The 18,713-nt window shown below is 38.2% G+C and overlaps 1 protein-coding gene across 7 annotated transcripts in view; it reads right to left on the reverse strand.

Moving 5' to 3' along the window:
- LOC142497578 (uncharacterized) overlaps positions 1 to 17,893 on the reverse strand; it is an 80,457-nt gene extending 62,564 nt beyond the window's left edge. For 5 of the 7 annotated variants that reach the window (XM_075605582.1, XM_075605579.1, XM_075605580.1 and 2 more), the window contains exons 1-13: positions 17,677 to 17,893; positions 10,843 to 10,912; positions 10,588 to 10,640; positions 9,587 to 9,742; positions 9,055 to 9,228; positions 7,394 to 7,537; positions 6,326 to 6,460; positions 4,519 to 4,683; positions 3,922 to 4,104; positions 2,446 to 2,607; positions 1,953 to 2,084; positions 851 to 1,007; positions 478 to 527 (exon numbers count right to left, since the gene is read on the reverse strand). In XM_075605582.1, coding sequence (XP_075461697.1) covers positions 478 to 527; positions 851 to 1,007; positions 1,953 to 2,084; positions 2,446 to 2,607; positions 3,922 to 4,104; positions 4,519 to 4,683; positions 6,326 to 6,460; positions 7,394 to 7,537; positions 9,055 to 9,228; positions 9,587 to 9,742; positions 10,588 to 10,640; positions 10,843 to 10,912; positions 17,677 to 17,746 — 1,651 coding nt within the window. In that variant the 5' untranslated portion in view covers positions 17,747 to 17,893. The remainder of the gene's footprint in view (positions 1 to 477; positions 528 to 850; positions 1,008 to 1,952; positions 2,085 to 2,445; positions 2,608 to 3,921; positions 4,105 to 4,518; positions 4,684 to 6,325; positions 6,461 to 7,393; positions 7,538 to 9,054; positions 9,229 to 9,586; positions 9,743 to 10,587; positions 10,641 to 10,842; positions 10,913 to 17,676) is intronic. The other 2 variants (XM_075605577.1, XM_075605578.1) reach the window with 2 other exon arrangements.
- Positions 17,894 to 18,713: the final 820 nt, after the last annotated feature.

Below are 18,713 nucleotides of genomic sequence, written 5' to 3' on the forward strand. Positions count from 1 at the left end.
TTCTATATTAAAAAAAATGGATACTAAAAAAGTTACAGCTAAATGCTCGGTGAGTTCAGAATGTTATAGAACAGCTGCTGGAAAATCACCACAATTGCTGCAGTAACTCTGCAATAACTACTTAACAAGAAAATACAGCTGATGGTTGTTAACATCATATTGACTGATATTTGAAAGCATTTTGAATGATAAAATATAAACATTATAAACGGTTTATGTAAAAATCAATGCGTCTCCCTCGTAAACAGTGAGATTTGGTCACAATGGTTAGCATGCAGTTCCTTAATAAATTGGTTTTCATCTTAATCGGTTGTTTCCAAACCACGACAGAAATTCTCAAAGATTGAATGAGGAATTATTGGTCTAAATTAAGACTAACACCGTATTACTTGTGTGTATACAAGGAAAACCATGCATTAAATAACTATCTTTTATTAGGTATACTGGGGCTTCAATACAATGGGGAAGTTACTGTACCTGAACATTCAAGATTTTTTTTGCAGACTAATGTTCCTTTGTTGCAGGTGCTGAAAGACAAGACAGGGAAGATAAGGTTACCACATGAACTCTACCCAATATTCAAGTATGTGAAGACTGAAGAAAAGATCTGCTGTATGGGTCTTGAAAATGTACAACTCATGTAGAAATATGAATTAACCTATAATGCTGTTATTTGTCCAACAGGTGAAAATATTAGCGATCATTAGTGGCCATGCTCAGTTTTACTGCATAACTTGCATTGCCTTTGTAGGTTGCAGAAATATAGAATTGGATATAGTTTCTTAGAGATGTGGAAGGATACAATTATAAAGACATTAGATTGAATAGCAGAATATTCACAATCACATACCAAGTAACACAATTGAGCTCAACAGACTCTCCATCAGCTACAGAATTTAGCATAAATATACAGGCTTCTGCTGCAATGTCCACTGGGCTACTAGTGGTAGCAGTGCTGCTGTTTTCATACGGCACTGCAGCGGTGGTCTGTACTGGTTCTTCTACCGCTAAAAAAGTAAAGTACAAAGGCTTAGCAAGGAGGACTAAATGGTTTATTTATTTATTTATCAAATGTTTTACCAGGAATTAATAGATTGAGAGTTACCTCTCGTTTTCAAGTATGTCCTGGGCACAGATATGATGACAGATACATGGTTACATTAAATGAACAGAGGTTATATAATTAAATATAAAGACATTGCATGAACAGCTCAAGATAAAATGTGTTATAGGTGTATTTAGCAATTAATTGGATACCAAGAAACGCTTCTTGAATATATGACAGCGTGACAGGGTAACGTGCCCTTATTTTGACTTCCTTAGCACCTTGTTAACCACTCAGTTATTTTGAGAATCTTTTTAGTAGGAGCTACTTACCTGGAGTTACTTCATGCAGTTACAGTTACTCAATGCAGTATTAATATGAGATTATTACAATTCTGCTAATATGTCCATCAATATTCCCCCCCCCCCCCCCCACACTATGTATCAAAAACTATGAGTTGATGTATATTTCTATGCCTAACAATTTGCAACAAATGTCAGAAGAACACTTGACCAAGAAACCTGTGAGGTCATGAAGGCACTGTACACTATAATTGAATCTATGAAGAACTGTTTATGCTACCCAGAGGAGTTTTTATGGGTTTCAAAAAGGTTCTGTCTACACTTCTTTTTATAATGCTGCAGCTTTCTTTCAGCCATACAGAATTTCCTTAGAATCGTTACCACTGATGTGAAATTGTGTATACTTTGATAGTTATAAAATGTAATATATAAAATACAGTTATGCAACAACAGATATAATAACACCATTTATTAGAACTGTATCTTAACTACTGTCAAAATATCTTTAGTTTCTAGAAAGACAGTAAAGATTAGAATACAGTACATTTTGTTTGGAATGGGACAATCCCAAATATAATGGCAATTTATATAGAACTGCAACACACCTTTTGTAGCCGGATTACTTTCTATTGGTTTTTCATCCACCTTCTCAATGGTTTCGGTGATGAACACCGGGACTGCAGTCGTATTTTCCTCAATTGTCACTTCAGCAGAAGTCCCGCCGGAGCCTTCTTCTTCTAAATTGTACAAAGTGCAAAAACTTAGAAAGGAGGTTATCTGACTCTCCTGCTAGTTTACATAAATTTGTATGCATAATATTTGGATAGAGCTACAACAATTGCAGTTCAAGTTATTTTAAAGTGGGGTTGCTACCCCAAGGAGTTTTTATGGATGTTCAAAAGGTTCTGTCTACACTTTTTTTAATATATGTAATTCTGGATCTTTCTTTCAGCCATACAGAATCTCCTTCAAAACGTTTCCACTGATGTGAAATGTACTCTGGTTTCTAGAAAGACAGTATATATAGATTAAAAAACATTTCGTTTTGAACAGGACAATCCCAAATAAAATGGCAATTTATATAAAACTGCTACTTACGCTTCACTTCAATCACACTTGTTGTGGTTTCCTCTTCTTCTAACGGTTTGATATAGACCTTCTCAATGGTTTCGGTGATGAACACCACCGGGGCTTCAGTTGTGTCAATGGTATTTTCCTCTGTCGTCTCTTCAACAGGCGCATTCGCTGAGTTTCCTTCTTCTAAATTGTTCCAAGTGCAAAAACTTAGAAAGGAGGTGACCTGACTTTCCTGCTAGTTTACATACATTTGTATGCATAATATTTGGATATAGCTACAACAGTTGCCGATTTAACAGGGCCGCTGAATACCACTCTCAGGCACCTGTTCACAAATGGTGACTAATGCATCAAATGAAACTCAAACACTATTTTTTCAAAATTAAATATGAATTTAAGAAATGCATTTGAAACATGACTTAATGTGCAACATTAGTTTCATTTTGACTACTTTAGGAGCCTTGTTTTTTTTACTAAATATATAGGGTTTATGTTAGTAGGCGCTTGGGAGGAGTTACTTGATGCAGTATTATTATGGGATTAATCAAATTCTGTTACTCTGCTCATCATTATGTTCCCATTGTTCTGCCTCAAACTTAATTTTTGTTTTATATTAAACAAAAGGCTCTACATAATATCCTCATTTACAGAGTTTCGCTGTCTCCATATAAACATATTTCAGTTGTCTTGTTATGTTGGGAATAGTTTTTAAGGATTTTTGTAGCTATTCTCTGCTATTCCTTTATTCCTATTATATATATTCCTTTATATGTTTCCTTATCCATTCGTAAAGGATACCAAATCTCCCTACGATGACACCATTCTCTATTCTTGTGATGTTTTGTAAATCCAGAATATTTCTTATTTGAAATAATTATTTATATGAGCTGTTATTACTCTTAAATCCACAGCATGACCCTTGCTTCATTAATAATCAAATCCTGTAATAATACAGTTTGTGCAAAACCCCACTGCAGGGGAGAAGCTTAATACTTCTCAGTTTCCCTTCACTCTCCACCTAATCCAAACTAATTCCACTGCATCGCAATTCATAGAGTCGGACAGAAAAATATGTATTTTAAGTCCAACCCTACATGTGGCTACCCAGACAATTATTGCTTCTCTTTTATATTTGATATATGTTCGGGGTCAGGTTTCTCCTAATCTTGATCCAAAGTGACTTTTCCACAAATGGGAATGATCTTTCCATGATTACTGCTACTAAAAAAACCTTGGACATTCTCATGACCAATTATACTTCCTAATTCTAGGTTGCCATTTATATAAATACCTGCTCCAAATTAAACAGGTAGGAGAGGGCTGACATTGAATGTGGGACCAACGGTAATGAATCAATGCCTTTCACTGAGGTGCACTTTTTAAACCAAAGTTTAGCAGAAATGGCACAAGATATAAAGGTAATCAATCATATCAGAGAACTTGACAAAGAGGTGACAGAGTAAAGATTAGTGCATCCTTACAACAGCTTCTACTTACCGCTGTCTTCTATTTTTGACTCATCAGCTTCATCAGACTCATCAGCTTCATCAGAAGTGCCCTTCTGTTTGCCCTTTCTCCCTTTTCCATTGAGGAACACCTTTCCCTTCTTACTGAAGACACTCTTCCCAGTCTTATGGACAATGACACTTCCCGCTTTTAGTTTGCCCTTCAAATTAATACCTGTTTTAAATTAAACAGCAATAAACAAATGAGGATCTGTAGGATTTTAGACAAGAGTATTTTGTATATAAAGCGATACAATCTGCAAAACATGTATAAGGACGGATTGTGTGTCCTTACAGTCTAAACATGCTGTAAACGAGCTATCAGAGCAAGTCAATAAACCCATAGGAAAGCAGCAAGTCTCATCTACTAATGTCCATTCATTGTTGGCAGCATCAGCAAAGCAAGAACTATTGTACAGCTGAGAGGAAGGAAAGGAAAGCTCTGGGCTGAAACTGAATGTGTGACCCACAGTAATATATCAATGGTCTTAACTGAGATCTCAAAGGTTTATTAGAAATTACACAACATATAAAGGTAAACAATATCAGGAAATATTAAGACATTGACTTAATGGAAGCTTCTACTTACTGTTCCCTTCTTCTGAGTCATCTTCATCTTCCTCCGATGAGTCCTTCCTCCTACCATGCTTATCTCCAATCCCTTTTCCTTTGCTGATCACCTTACTCTGCTTGCTGCCCCTGAACTCACTGCCATATTCCCTTCCAAATTCGACGTTGCCCTTCACATTAGTACCTGGTTTTATTTAAACAGCAAGAAACAGAAGACAATCTGTATTTTGGTTATACACCGCTGGCCTTCAAACGCGTGGCTTTTGGAAGTAGTACGGTGCATAGAAAACACGTAGAGGAGTATGTTAAGGCTAAGATACTACATTCAGGAATGCACATACAGAACAAACTGTGTTTCTTCTTAGGCTTTAAAAATGTTGAAGGCGAGCTAAAACTTCATTCAATAAAGCTATAAGAAAACTTTGCTGCAACTGGAGACTCTCTTTCCATTTTGATGACCGACTATACACCCAGGTTCAGGTTGCCAGGTACCTGGCTGCCTATTTAAATAAGCAGCAAAAGTATAACATCATTATATCAGCACCGGGCTGGCTTTGTGTCCCAGATTGATAGGTAGGTGCTAAATGCTACATTCTGCAATGTACAGGGACATGTTTATGGGCCATATTTACTAAGTTGTGTATTCTATAAGACACTTTCTGATGCTGTCTTAAAGAAGATTATACAGCTGCATAAACACCTGTTTCCTCTACAACTGAACTTCTTTAACCATTGCAACTTCTCGTTGGATGACAGAGCAATACAAATTGTACAGTATGGAGGAGGAAACAGTGTGTGTGTGGGGGGTGGGGCAGCATTGAATATGTGACTGACATTAATTTATCTATTCTTTTAACTGATTTTAATTTGCTATGTTTTCAAACAAATAAGTCGATTGAAAATGACACAACATATGGGAGGTAAGAAAAATGTCAGAAAATTTGATCTAGACCTCAAAAGAGTATCTTCTCGCAAATGGATTTGATCAGTTTTAATCTAGTACTTCTGGTCGCGTGAAATCGCCCGTCGGAGCTGGCGTTTCGCCGTACGCAAATGATGGCTTCCTCAGGAGTGGCTAACTACTACCTCATATGTGGTTTAAATAAATACCCACTACTCTATCCCACAAACCTAATCTTTGGCTATCGGATAGAGACACACCTGTCTTCAATAGATATTGATATAGCGTCATTATATTTATATCTAACGCAATATCTAGTTAGCCACTCCTGAGGAAGCCGTCATTTGCGTACGGCAAAACGCGTAGAGCGTGGCTTGCGGCAAGACCCCGAGAGAGAGACATCCCTGAGACATCCTCTGACGGCTCCGGCGGGCGATTTCACGCGACCGGAAGTGACGACAGAGGAACAAGATGGATGCGGAAGTGACTGACGGCGCGGGCGGTACAGTGGTGGAGCGGTGAGATCGCGACTTACCACAAAGCTACAACATATACTTACCCTGCCCATTACTCATCTTCTTAGTGTAAGCCTTCATTTATAAGTTTCTTTGTTTTATAAATATTTGATGTGACCTGCACTATGGCTTTGTTTCTCTCTGCTCGAGATTGCTGACCCTACTGTCACACCATCCAGGGACATCATTGCCACTAGTTGGATTACTGCTTCTATACTTCTACTCAATTGTGAGTAGGGATTTTGGAGCTCCCCTTTATTATTTCATTTTCACTGTATTTATCATTATTGCACTATGTAATGTTTTTCTTTACATGACATTCATCATCGCTCCCCTGGGGGTTTGGAGAAGTGCTGATTATGGGTCTGACAATCTAAAACAGGATGGAAAGTGTGCGGGTTTCTACTCACGCTTTCCACCTTGTGCCTCTCGATGACCTTTTCCTCCAACGATGGCGACCTTTGCTCCACTGCGGCTGGAGGCTTCATGGCTACTGTGCTGACCAATGCTATCTGCCAATTCGAAGCTGCCAGACTCTTTGCTTTCTGAATTAGACAGATGGAAAAAGTTAGACACCTATAGAGTATTTCAACCCATATTGATAGGCACAACAAGGTACACAACTGCACAACACTACATTATATCTGTTGCTACATGTAGAAATGAATGTACAAGAAGAAAATGGCACTGTGTATGTGTATGGTGACGAGTTACAATTTCCATTTAACGCACCCAGAACAAAATAGTATTTTTTTTTTCTATGTGGGAAGTTAAACAGTTTTTGCTCTGGGTTTTTTTAAACCTGCAGTAATAAAGCTCGTGATATGAAAGGAAACGGCAGATAATGTATAAGTGGGGACAGCATTGAATATGTGACTGACATTAATCGATATATTCTCTTACTGTAACTCAGGTTTGACATTGTTTTGTTTTCAAACAAATCAGTCTATTGAAAGTGACACAACATATTGGGAGGATATCAGAAATGTTGATTTAGCCCTCAAAAGATATTCAATGTATCCTTTTAAGCTGTGTCAAAAACTCTGACATGTTTTAATTACCGGTATTATAAACCTTCCTAACAATACTGTATGTGTCAAATGTATATTTGCCACAACTGCAAGCAGCTAATTGTGCAGCGCATCAAAAGAAACCTTCCTTTGCATTGATACATAGACCCAAAAGTTCTCCGATGGTGACTGAAATAACCAAGGAAGCCGTAAATATTATGCCATGCACACATTTTGCATTACTTGCTATAGTATTTGTTCTGCATATTACATGTAATACTTGTCAAGTCACTCATTTCTTGAGCTTTGGTATATAGCCACCATATACTGTATGTAACTCACAAGATTTGATATTGCCGGACATTGTGTAATCTTCTTTAAAAAAAAATAAACAGAATACAAAGAAAACCAAAGCCCAATGCCAGTAGAATGGAATAATGCATTAACAGAAGTTACTACAGTACTTACCCTTCTCTTCTTTGTTTTTCCCCTTCCCAAATCCGACCCGAATTTCCTGATGTTTGCCGATTTGTACCACGTTTTTGCTCTCACTGCTGCCACTATGACCACCAATTACACTTTCCACGTGGTAGCTGGTATTTACTTTAGTTTCTATTTCAAATGAAACAAAAAACAAACAGAACCATGCCTAAGTTTCAGCGCTGTAAATACCACATTGAAAACAGGAGTGAGTATATATTTTTGGTGACATAATTTACTCTGAATAGGCATCGAAGGAAAAATGTGTTTGTGGCTGTGCCAAGGTGCTTTTCTGCTTCTGACACATTCATTGTTATCCATAACTATTAGTTTATAAAGGACATTGGTTTTTATTAACATAGGTAATACTGCTGCTATTTAATGTTGCATTTAATTTCAGAACCTGGAGTCAGTCATACCACAAGGTGCCTATGGTTCTTTGTGAAAATAACATTGCAGCAACATCCATCTAGTGATGGGTAAAGGGCCTTTAGAAAGGTAATTGAGTATCGTGTCCTATCTCATTATCAAAAAAGGTAGATTTCACTTATTCTATTATCTTATCATAAATTTGGATCTGTGTTTGAAAAGCAAATTAAATACAAAAATGCATTTTTATTAAAGCAGCAGTTCAAGCAATATCCTACATGTGTTTTTTTGTTTTGTTTTTTAATAATAAATCAGTTCTGCACTATGAGAAAATACTTGTAGCATTAAAGACATTTTTAATGTTTCTAATGTAGGAAGCATTTCCAAAGTGACAGCCCCCTTCCCCTTCTGATAGGTTTTGGCTCTTGAACCCCGCCCTCTCTCTAGCAGTGCACCAATTGTATCTAGTAACTGCCCAGTCAATCATATTCTAGGAACTACATTGCCCAAAATGCCGTGCAAGAACTGAATTAAATAACCCGGAGCAAGTGTTCGATTACAGTCGATCACAGGAGAACGGATCGATCTGCAGCTTAGCTAATCAGTTGTCAGTGTGCAGATTGTATTGATGCACATATTAAATGGGAAACATATATATATATATATTTTTTTTTTAAATGGCAACTTGAACTGCAGCTTTAAGGCAGAAGTGGTGCAATTCGATGGCACAAAATCTGAACCATACAGTATGTATCAGAGAAAGATCCTATTAAATGAATAGGATTTGTTTTCTTTGATACATACGGTGCTACTGTTCTGCCACAGCATTTTTCCAGTTACGCCTTGGTTCCTAGGGGCAAAAAAGAAGTGTGTTCAACATTAAAATGTAATCTGAAATCCCCCAATTCAAGTAAAAGAAGCACGACTTAAAACCTAATATAGCAATAATTGTTTAACATGGTTATCTTTTTGCTCGCAGTAGTGGAAAATGTGAGGCACAAAGAAGGTAGTATGAGTGCGGGTTATTTTTGCCCACAAATTCACCTCTAATGGGATCGAGCAGCCTTCATTACACAGGCTTTGCAACCCTAAACTAGGCGCTGACGTATTGCTTTTTTTGTTTAAAAAGCACAAATGTGTAAGTATATCATGTCTAGTTAGAGGCACAACGTCTGTATTCCGTTATCTCACATGAAGAAGAGATGGTTTAGATACAGTAAGTGCTGCTTATGGGTCTGACAATCTAGAACAGGATGGAAAGTGAACGGGTTTCTACTCACGCTTTCCGCCTTGTGCCTCTCGACCCTCGGATAATTTCTTAAAGTCACCTAGAATATCACCAGAACCTTTTCCTCCAACGATGGCGACCTTTGCTCCACTGCGGCTGTAGGCTTCATGGCTACTGTGCTGACCAATGCTACCTGCCAATTCGAAGCTCCCAGACTCTTTGCTTTCTGAATTAGACAGAAGGAAACAGTTAGACACCTATAGAGTATTTCAACCCATATTGGTAGGCACAACAAGGTACAGTACAGTACACAACTGCACAAGACTACATTATATCCCTTTCTACATGTAGAAATGAATGCACAAGAAGAAAATGGCACTGTGTATGGTGAGTTACAATCTCCATTTAATGCACCCAAAACAAAATAGTATTTATTTTTTTTCTATATGGGAAGTTAAACAGTTTTTGCTCCGGGATTTTTAAACCTGCAGTAATAAAGCTCTTTGGTATGAAAGGAAATAGCAGATAATGTATAAAGTACTGTATTTTGGATCAAACGGTCCAACGTGGAATGTGCTAGCTACCTTTCCTCCCATTGATGTTGACCTCGTGTTTTCCCTCCCTGGAACGCTTCTCACGGCGGGGGGCAGGTTCACTTCCTTTGCTGCTTCCAAAGACACTTGGGTCGTCTTCATAATTAATGAAGTCTTCATTTGGATTTTTGGTACTCACTTTCTTCTCTGTTTAAAAATACAGCAACGAGAGACAATTGAATACAGGGCTGCCAGAGTGCACAGATGGAAATGGGTGAATTTGGGGGTTGTGGACCAGAAGTGACACTTAAATTGGTCAATTGTGGCGTTGCAGAATAAGAGGGAGGCTGCATTCATATGTTAGATACATTACAGATAAATAGGATTTCACGGATCTGTATATATGGTTTCCACCAGCTTCCTCATGAAAAGCATTCGTTTAGGTGCAAGTGAAAGGAAATTCTAATTCTACATAGAGAATGATCAAAATTAAAAATATATGGGCGCATTAAAAGTCACCGAAAGGCCACTATTTGGTTTGGCTTTCTAATTATAAATTGCTGATAAGTTTTGTATGATTTAAACAAAATGCTTTCTTGCGCAATAATCCATCTGGTAAATCGGTAAGAAGCAAATAATGTATTTATTTATTTTAAATGGTGTTTAAGAATATGATTAGCATTGTACAATTTCCAGGCAAACCTCTGGCATAAAAAAATAACATTCTTAGGGTGTTTATTTGGGGGGTTTTGTTTAATTTTCAATTCATTACTAAGCACCAATGTACAACAGAATGAGCAGAGCAAATTATTTACATGCCTCTTAATTCTGTGCTGTGAGGTTAGTATAATTAAAGGGTTTTTACATAGTCAAGATGAGCAGTGTTTCTTATTACAGTTTTTTAATCTTATTTGCCTATTTTGGGGCAAACACCCTGCTTGGACTTTAGCTCTCACATATAGGGCAAGGACATAAAGTACTACAAAAGGAATTTACTTGAGGAATAGATTATTTTGCAAGTCAAATTAAAATTCGAACAAATTAACCCTTACCGGAGCAGTTTAAATTGAATGCACAATCCTTGACATCTCCATTTTCACATTCGCTGCCGGGGAAAATAAAATACATCATTATTCACTTCCTCAAACTTGTCATCACATTGTGTAAAACATGTCATTTTTTACATTAAATGACAAGGGATAAATGAATATACACCTCCAAATACTCAAAGTAGTAACAATACCAGATGAAAACCATCATAGGTGTAATAATAGTGTTTAAAGTACTTTTGGCACAAGATGTCTTACCATATTTGGCAATCGTCAGTAATTACATCTCCATGTTGGTAGGCTTTGCCTTTGTAATTGCAGCTCGCTGCTGGGGAGGGGGAAAAATCAATATTAGTAATGGCACAAACGAAAACTAAACCCTACAGTATATGAGACCTTGTATTTACAGAGCAAAAAGTCATGTGTGTTCTTTTCACAATCATGCCATGAACCTCTCACCTCTGCAGTGTGTCACATACTGTAGCCCCCGGGAGTCCTGACTCCATGATACTCACCAATAATCCTGATGTTTCTGGTTTACATCTATGTATGTATATCTTTATTTGTACAGAGCTTATCATGGGGTGTAAGAGGTAAGGGGAATAGGCGCTTCAAACACGAAGTAAAGGAAACGGAGTCCCTGCCCCAAAGAGCTTACAATCTACTTGTGTCTGCAGCAGGGTGCATATGGCCAGTGTCAGATTTTCCATTAGGCCCGTTAGGCCGGGGCCTAGAGCGGTAAAATTAGGGGTCGGCAAAAATTGCAGACTCCATATGATTTTGCCTCTACGGGCCTATCGGACCTAACAGGAATGCACTGTGTCAGCCGCCTTTTTTCTGCCTCCTTTGGAGTCCCGGCGTCAGGGGTGTCACGAACATGGCGTCACACGACGTCTCCTTGCCATGGCAACGTGACATCTTGATGTCAAATGATGTCATGACGGCGCGTCTCCATGGCAATGCGCCGACAGCGTCGCGGTGTCATTTGACGCTGGGATTCCGAAAGGAGGAGGAGGGCGGCAGCAAGGAGGCGGCCCGACTCAGGCAAGTGCCTAGGGGCGGCGGATATTGAAGCTTCAGTAGTAATAAAGCTGCGACTGTATTAACCTTAGTCCTCACTACTTACCAAAATTCCCTCCTACTGTCACTCTATGTTCTCCCTACCTACCAATTAGACTGTAAGCTCCTCGGAGCAGGGATTCCTTTTCCTTAATGTTACTTTTATGTCTGAAGCACTTATTCCCATGATCTGTTTATATTATCTGTTATTTATTTAATTACCCCATGTATTACTACTGTGAAGCGCTATGTACATTAATGGCGCTATATATAAATAAAGACATACTATACTAGAGAGAGCACCTGCAATGCATTCAACATCCTTAGTTGCCTCTTTAGTAGTGAAGAGTTTTGTGTATCTGAATGTACAACCTTTATTTGAAATGCTCGAGTCTTTTTGGACAAAATAACTGAAAACAGGTGAAAACAGGTGTCCCAGTGGTAACATGCGCTGGCACCATTATTATCCGAGCACTGCCTATTTTCCTACAGCTTTCCCACCTGCTATATTACAAAATTTGTAAAGCAAAGATTATTTTGTAGTAAACCAGTGGCACATACTGCATTATAGAGTTGGTAGTGGTCACATATCAGACACAAGAAGATGATGGTGGATAAGAAAAGTAACAAAAAATCCACTATACCAGGAACAACATAAAATCCCTGCTCCAGCCCATTGTCACTTTATACAGGGATTACATTGTAGGTTAGGGTTCTGGGGAATAATATAAATTAGCACACTAAATGCCATCTGCAAAAAAAGCAATGGCGTCGAGCGAATGGGAAAGAATCCCGAGAAATAATGAGAAAAAAGATCAAAATAGAGAGAAAGAATGAGTAAAGGGCAGACTTAGGGGTTAGATCCTCAGAAGTGCGCTAAATAAGAGCAAATAACGTTACTTTACCTAATTAAGTAACGGACGCTATTTTTCCTTCATTTAAAGGGGATCCTCAAAGCTAATCATATGCATAAATAAGGTCCTTAGCAAAACCACCCTCCTAAAGTTACCTGTAGGAGCGGGGATGACTTGTTTCCAATACACTGCGCATGCGTGTTGGTCAAACTTTAAGGCGTTACTAAGGGCACTATTAACGGAGATTTTCCGGTGCGTTACTAAAAGCTAATGCAAATCCTGCTATAATATTGAGAATTGTATCATTGTTACACGTATTACATTTTTCACTTAATTATATGGTATATAATGTAATAATGACTCGATGAAGTATGGGTGTACAATAGCATATATCCATACATATATACCTCAACAATATTAATTCATATTTCATTGATATTAATGTATTATTAAAATAAATGAAGGATGTCCATGTATAAGGAATATGCCAGGACATTGTTGCACAATGCACCTTTGGGGATTGGGGATACGCGTTGCAGATATGGTAAGTTAAATTGAGATAAAGTAACTGTATTAGAGTCCTTGACCTTGGCTATTTTTGTGCTTTTGAGTTTTCATACTCTCAAATTGGACGCTAACATAATATTCTGGAGACAAATACCATTTATCTCTTCTACCTAACTGCATGTGGTAGATAAGTGTCTCTCTGTGTATCATTTTATATATATTTGTATATTTACATGTCTGACCAGTGTATTTTTTCTGTATATCTACATACTGTGTCTGACCAGTGGTTTATATATTTATATACACTTATTACATTGTATATGTTGCACTTGTTATTATACATAATCTATGCACAAGTCAAATATTGTATTTTGTCAATTTGACCTGCATTGGAGTGCTGGGAACCACTTGGTCCTATGTAATATATTTGGGGGAAGAGGGGTTCCTCTTAGTTGCCCAGGCACCCTTACATTATTAGTATATCTTGGCTATCATCATGGTGCTGTGTGGCTATTGTATATTTTACTGAATTCTTACAGTTCAGCTCTGCAATGTATATTTCTCCAGTGAATGTGCAGCAATCACACAGACAAAATGTTGCTGGTGCCCCCTGGTGGCAGTGTGGAGTGATGAATGGAAAGAATTGTCTATCACGGGTCTTGTGCCAATCTCTGCTGATCTCCATGGACTTCTTGCTGCTGTAATGACTACTAAACAATGCATTGCAGACCACAAAACGAAAGACCCCCTTTGTGCACTTGACTTTTCCCCGGGCAAAGGGACCTGCTTCCAATCTCTGCTTTTACTTTCTCGCCTGACCTTGCTCTCTGATGGTTGGCTTTGTATACTGTAGCTGCCAAAGCAGGACCACTTTGCATCATCCCCCAGGAGTGGCTAAAACTCTAATGGAGCACAGCCAAGTTCAACCTGGGGTTGAGATACCTTCCTTCAATACCCCTACTCACAGTTTAGGGATCCTGTTACATTGTGACACACAAGCAGATATCCCTTTAATGTTGTAGCACATACATTATAGAAAATGTTCTTCTAAATGATTCTTCACGTTTGCTACCTTTCGTAAATAGAAGAGCAATGTCCATCAATTTGCTTGAGTGCTGCCACTTGCGGCACTTTTGGTATATGACCCTCTTAGCACTTATCTTATAAAGTCCCACTGACTTCAATGGGGCTTTCTGTGCATGTCAGTGGATAATAGTGCACTTTATAGAATATGAGCCATATATGCGATCGGGCCGTTTTACGACCAAGATTTCCCAATTTAAGTGCATCTGTGAACCACAGCATTGGACCAGGAGCACCTATTGTTGCACATACACCTGTTGTTATACACCGTGAGCTCTTTTCTAGCTTCAGGCTACCATTATCTCTGTCAACATTAAATCATTTGATAAGATCAAAGGCTATTAAAAGTGCAATTCATGATCGGTGATTTAAGATTAACACACGTGTTGTTTATGTTTTAAAATTACCTTTATGACTTCTGCAGACATATACGCCTTTTTTTTTAATTATTATTATTTTTGTTTGTGATGTGGTGCTAAAAAGACTAGTCACTAAGCACCAGTAGGCGGTAGCAATTGTTAATGGACGTTAAACTGAGTAGTCTGTAATGATCAGCAACGGCTCTCGCTGTGTAGTAATAATGGTCCCATGTGCAGCATTTGTGTAAATCCTGGGACCATTAGCATACTTACATGAGCCAGAAGTCAAAATAATACCAATTGATCAAATACTCTAATGTGATGTAATAAAACTCCAGCAGAATATAAGTGTTTGTATGATCTGCAATGAGATGTTAGATTATGGGGCATAATTATTACAAGCACCAATATGGTTTAGTGCCCCTGATATAGCATTAACGCCAGTGGGTGTTACTGCCAAATCCGAGGCGCTATAATTCATGCTGTGTCTTGATGAATCTGCCCCTATGTGTCAACTTTAATAGCATAGAAGGAAGTGAGAAACTGCATATTTAACAGAAGAATCCCGTGCTAATGCAATAACTAGTTAGACCAGAAAAGCGGGGTTTGCTAAGAATGAGTGATTTATGATGGTTTAACACATAGGTTGACATGCCACCGCAGCAATGCTCTATGTAAACTATTTCTTTATCTTTTTATGGACTTGTTTTGCAAGTCGTAGCTTATATATGTATGTATTACGTTTCAAAAACTATATGAAAATAGACATCACAATTAACATCAGTATTAAAAAGGCTAAATATGCAATGAGTATACATATATATATATATATATATATATATATATATATATATATATATATATATATATATCGGCTTGATACGACGCCGTGCTGACCCATGCACGAGATCTCCTGCCTAAACAGCTGATTACAGAGCACACGGGAGTCCCTTTAAAACGCGGACGCTGAAGTCTTGTTGCTTGTGTGTGTGCTACTGTATCACACTGACTCCAAAGAGGATGGTTTCGTTCAATTCTGGATGTCGTAGACAGAATTAAAGGCCCATGGGTCCCCTGCTGCTGTACATGGCATTATCGATTGAGGATTTCTCCAGCTGACTTTGGAGTCTACAGCCGGTATCAGAGCTCTGATTCAATGCTCAATTGTATCTTGTTTTTTGTAAGTGTGCATTTGTCTCCCCCTCTCTTTTAATAAATTGTTCATATTTTTGGGTAATGCACTAGGGTGTGTGCGCTTGTTTCTCTTGTACACACAAACATAATTTATTATTAATTGTCAGCCAATCATCTGCTTCAGGATTTATGGAATAAGTCCCTAACAGTTTTAGTTTTCCCTTTGCATGTTCATTTTTTATTGTTGTTAAACATTCTATAATAAGACCTTTCAATTTACATACAGTGGTAATTAGTTTGCAATCATGCACAACATTTTCTGAACGTGTTAATGGTTCAAAAATATGTGGGTGAGTCATGTTAGTATATAGGCATTTTTTTTATATACTGTATGTTGGGATGCTTATTTCAGCCTTGCTTTTTCTCACCAGAAGTAGAGTGAACAAAGCCTGTTCTACTTGATTTGTTGACAAAAAGAAAATAACTGTGCTCAGCTTAACCTCTCATTGTGAATAGAAAGAAAGTTATCCGTCCATGAAAGATGAGTGGTGTGGTGTGTCCACAAGGCTGAGTTCCCCCATAAGGCGCGCCCCACACTACAGCCCAGTCCTCTATGGGACAGGCCCCAGTGGCTGTGTGCATGTGTGTGTCGTGTCCCGTCCCCCCCACCCCCCGCGCTCCGTACAGACCGACGATCTGGGCTGTAGTCATTGCACGCGGCGCCATGCCGCCAGGCGCACGTGCGGCAGGGAGGACTGGGGCCGTAGCCTAAGAAGTAGGAGTTCTTGTCTCCTCTGTTTCTCACAAGGGGGTTTCTAAAGTAGATTGATAAGGAAAAAAATAAACAAGCTGAACCAGACATCAATATATGAATATAAGAATATTTAACAGAATAGCAGCACACAATGCTCACTTACATATAAAATGTAACGATCGATCACTTCAAGAGGCGCGGTGCAGAGGTACTGTAGATATATTCCCACATATCAACGTTAATAGCACCATCCAAATATCTACCTCTGCACCGCACCTCTTGAAGTGATCGATCGTTACATCGTCTATGCAAATGAGCATTGTGTGCTGCTATTCTTTTAAACATTCATACACTGATCCGTGGTTGTGCTGGTCTATTTTTTCTTCATTGGCAATCTACTTGATTTCCTGTTGCATGCTGATTCTGCGTGCAGGCATCATAGTGAATCCACTGGAAACCCAGAACAGACCACAGAGATGGACATCACTGGAGCACATGTCAATTCACTCAGTGACCACTGCCTAGTAAATAAGGCCCACTGACTGACCAGCTGCTTATGCAATTTCTTTCAAGGCAAAAACTTGGGAGCACACCCCACTGCAAATTGTGAAGGTTTTTAGTGGTCATTTATGGGTCACTTTGTTCACCCTTTGTATTATTTTTGAGAAATAAGTTCCATTAAATTGCCTAATTTCGGAAACAACACAGTGATGTATGTTACCTACAGTAGAAACATTGTACAATCCCTTCTGTCTACTTTGTTTTCCATTTTAAAGAACGACTGACCAATCCTTAAAGATTGACCAATTCTACAAGTCAAAGCATAATCATTCCAGTTATTTTCTCTTGCTAAATTAATTTTTTTTTTTTTTTTGCAGAAACCGTATAGAGATAAAGATAGATAGTAATAGTTAAGTGAACATACTTGACATACTTGAAAAAGAGGGGAAACTCTCAATGTATTATTTTCTGGTAAAACATTTTTTAAACAAATAAGATGTAAATACATACAGAGATAGATAGATACAATAGATACGATAGATACAATAGATGGATGGATAGATGGATAGATAGATAGATAGATAGATAGACAGACAGACAGACAGACAGACAGACAGACAGACAGACAGACAGACAGACAGATTTTGTTTTTATTTAGCTAGTAAAAACCGCAATACGGTCATGGAAATCCTTATTTTCAATAAATAGTAACAGTTGTAAATGTTGGTTGGGCAGCCTAATGGCCCAGAATGGTCTATGCATGGATAGTCTTCCTGCTTTTTCATCATATGCTAAGACAATGACCACACTTTAATTTTAGTAAGGCTTAAAAAATATTTACCTCCAACTTCACCGGATACATTGGCAAACAGGCAAAGAGCAGACAGAACTAGGATGGGTAGGATGCTCATGGTGTCAGCCAAGTAGCTACAATAGTAGCTCACACGGTCGCCGCTCTGCACTTTCCAAGTTAGGTGCCTATGACTGTGCTAATATTCCTGTTCCCAGGACAGCACTCTCCAAGCGGCACTCTAACTTGGAGGAATCTGGGGGCTGTTTGTTGCGTCTTCTCTTTTTAAGGTGAACCGTTGGAATGAGGGAGGAGAAAGTTGACAGGTACAACAGGTTCAACCACACATGGACAAATCTGAGCTATGCATAGGGCAAGCTACATTTACCTGTTTGATGTGTCGACTTATGGAAAATCAATCATATCTGTATGTCTATTTGTTTTGTCATGTACATGTAGTAAACAATTGCCTGTTCCACGTTGGTATGAGTGGGTGGTCTTGCAACTGGACTCAACTGTGCTGTAGCGATTTAACGATAGCGTTAAAAAAAATATACATTGCATTTTAAACAGGTTTACAGGTCATTGTGACTGGCTTTTTTTCTAACAACAATGAGGTTTTTTTTATAACTAGAGTAGAATTAATTTATGTAGCCTGGGCTTATATTACTGGTATTTATATGGTCTGTGATGTTTACCATAGAAATGAACAGGAATTATATAGGAAACCTGTCTTATTTATTCTCAAAAAAACAACAACTTTAAATATGGTCAAAATTAGTGTGCCAGAATTTAGCAAAGTTTAAAATATAAAGCTGGATTAAAGCGCTGTAATCATTAATCTAATTAAGGGCCATGATGTGTAACAAGTGATTGGACACCACAAGGGTACACTCACCAATTCTCTTCTTATGACATAAATATATATGAAAATAATTGACCCCATCTGTCATTGATTTACATTGGGTTGAGTGAATGTATATCAGGGAGAAAGCAGAAAATGTTTTTTTGTCCGGCTAAATAACATGGAATCTCTACTGATACCGTTTGGCTTGCATGGCGAGGGGTTAAAGGGTCGTCCATAGCAC

This window comes from Ascaphus truei, chromosome 6 (assembly GCF_040206685.1).
Source record: "Ascaphus truei isolate aAscTru1 chromosome 6, aAscTru1.hap1, whole genome shotgun sequence".
Taxonomy (NCBI): domain Eukaryota; kingdom Metazoa; phylum Chordata; class Amphibia; order Anura; family Ascaphidae; genus Ascaphus; species Ascaphus truei.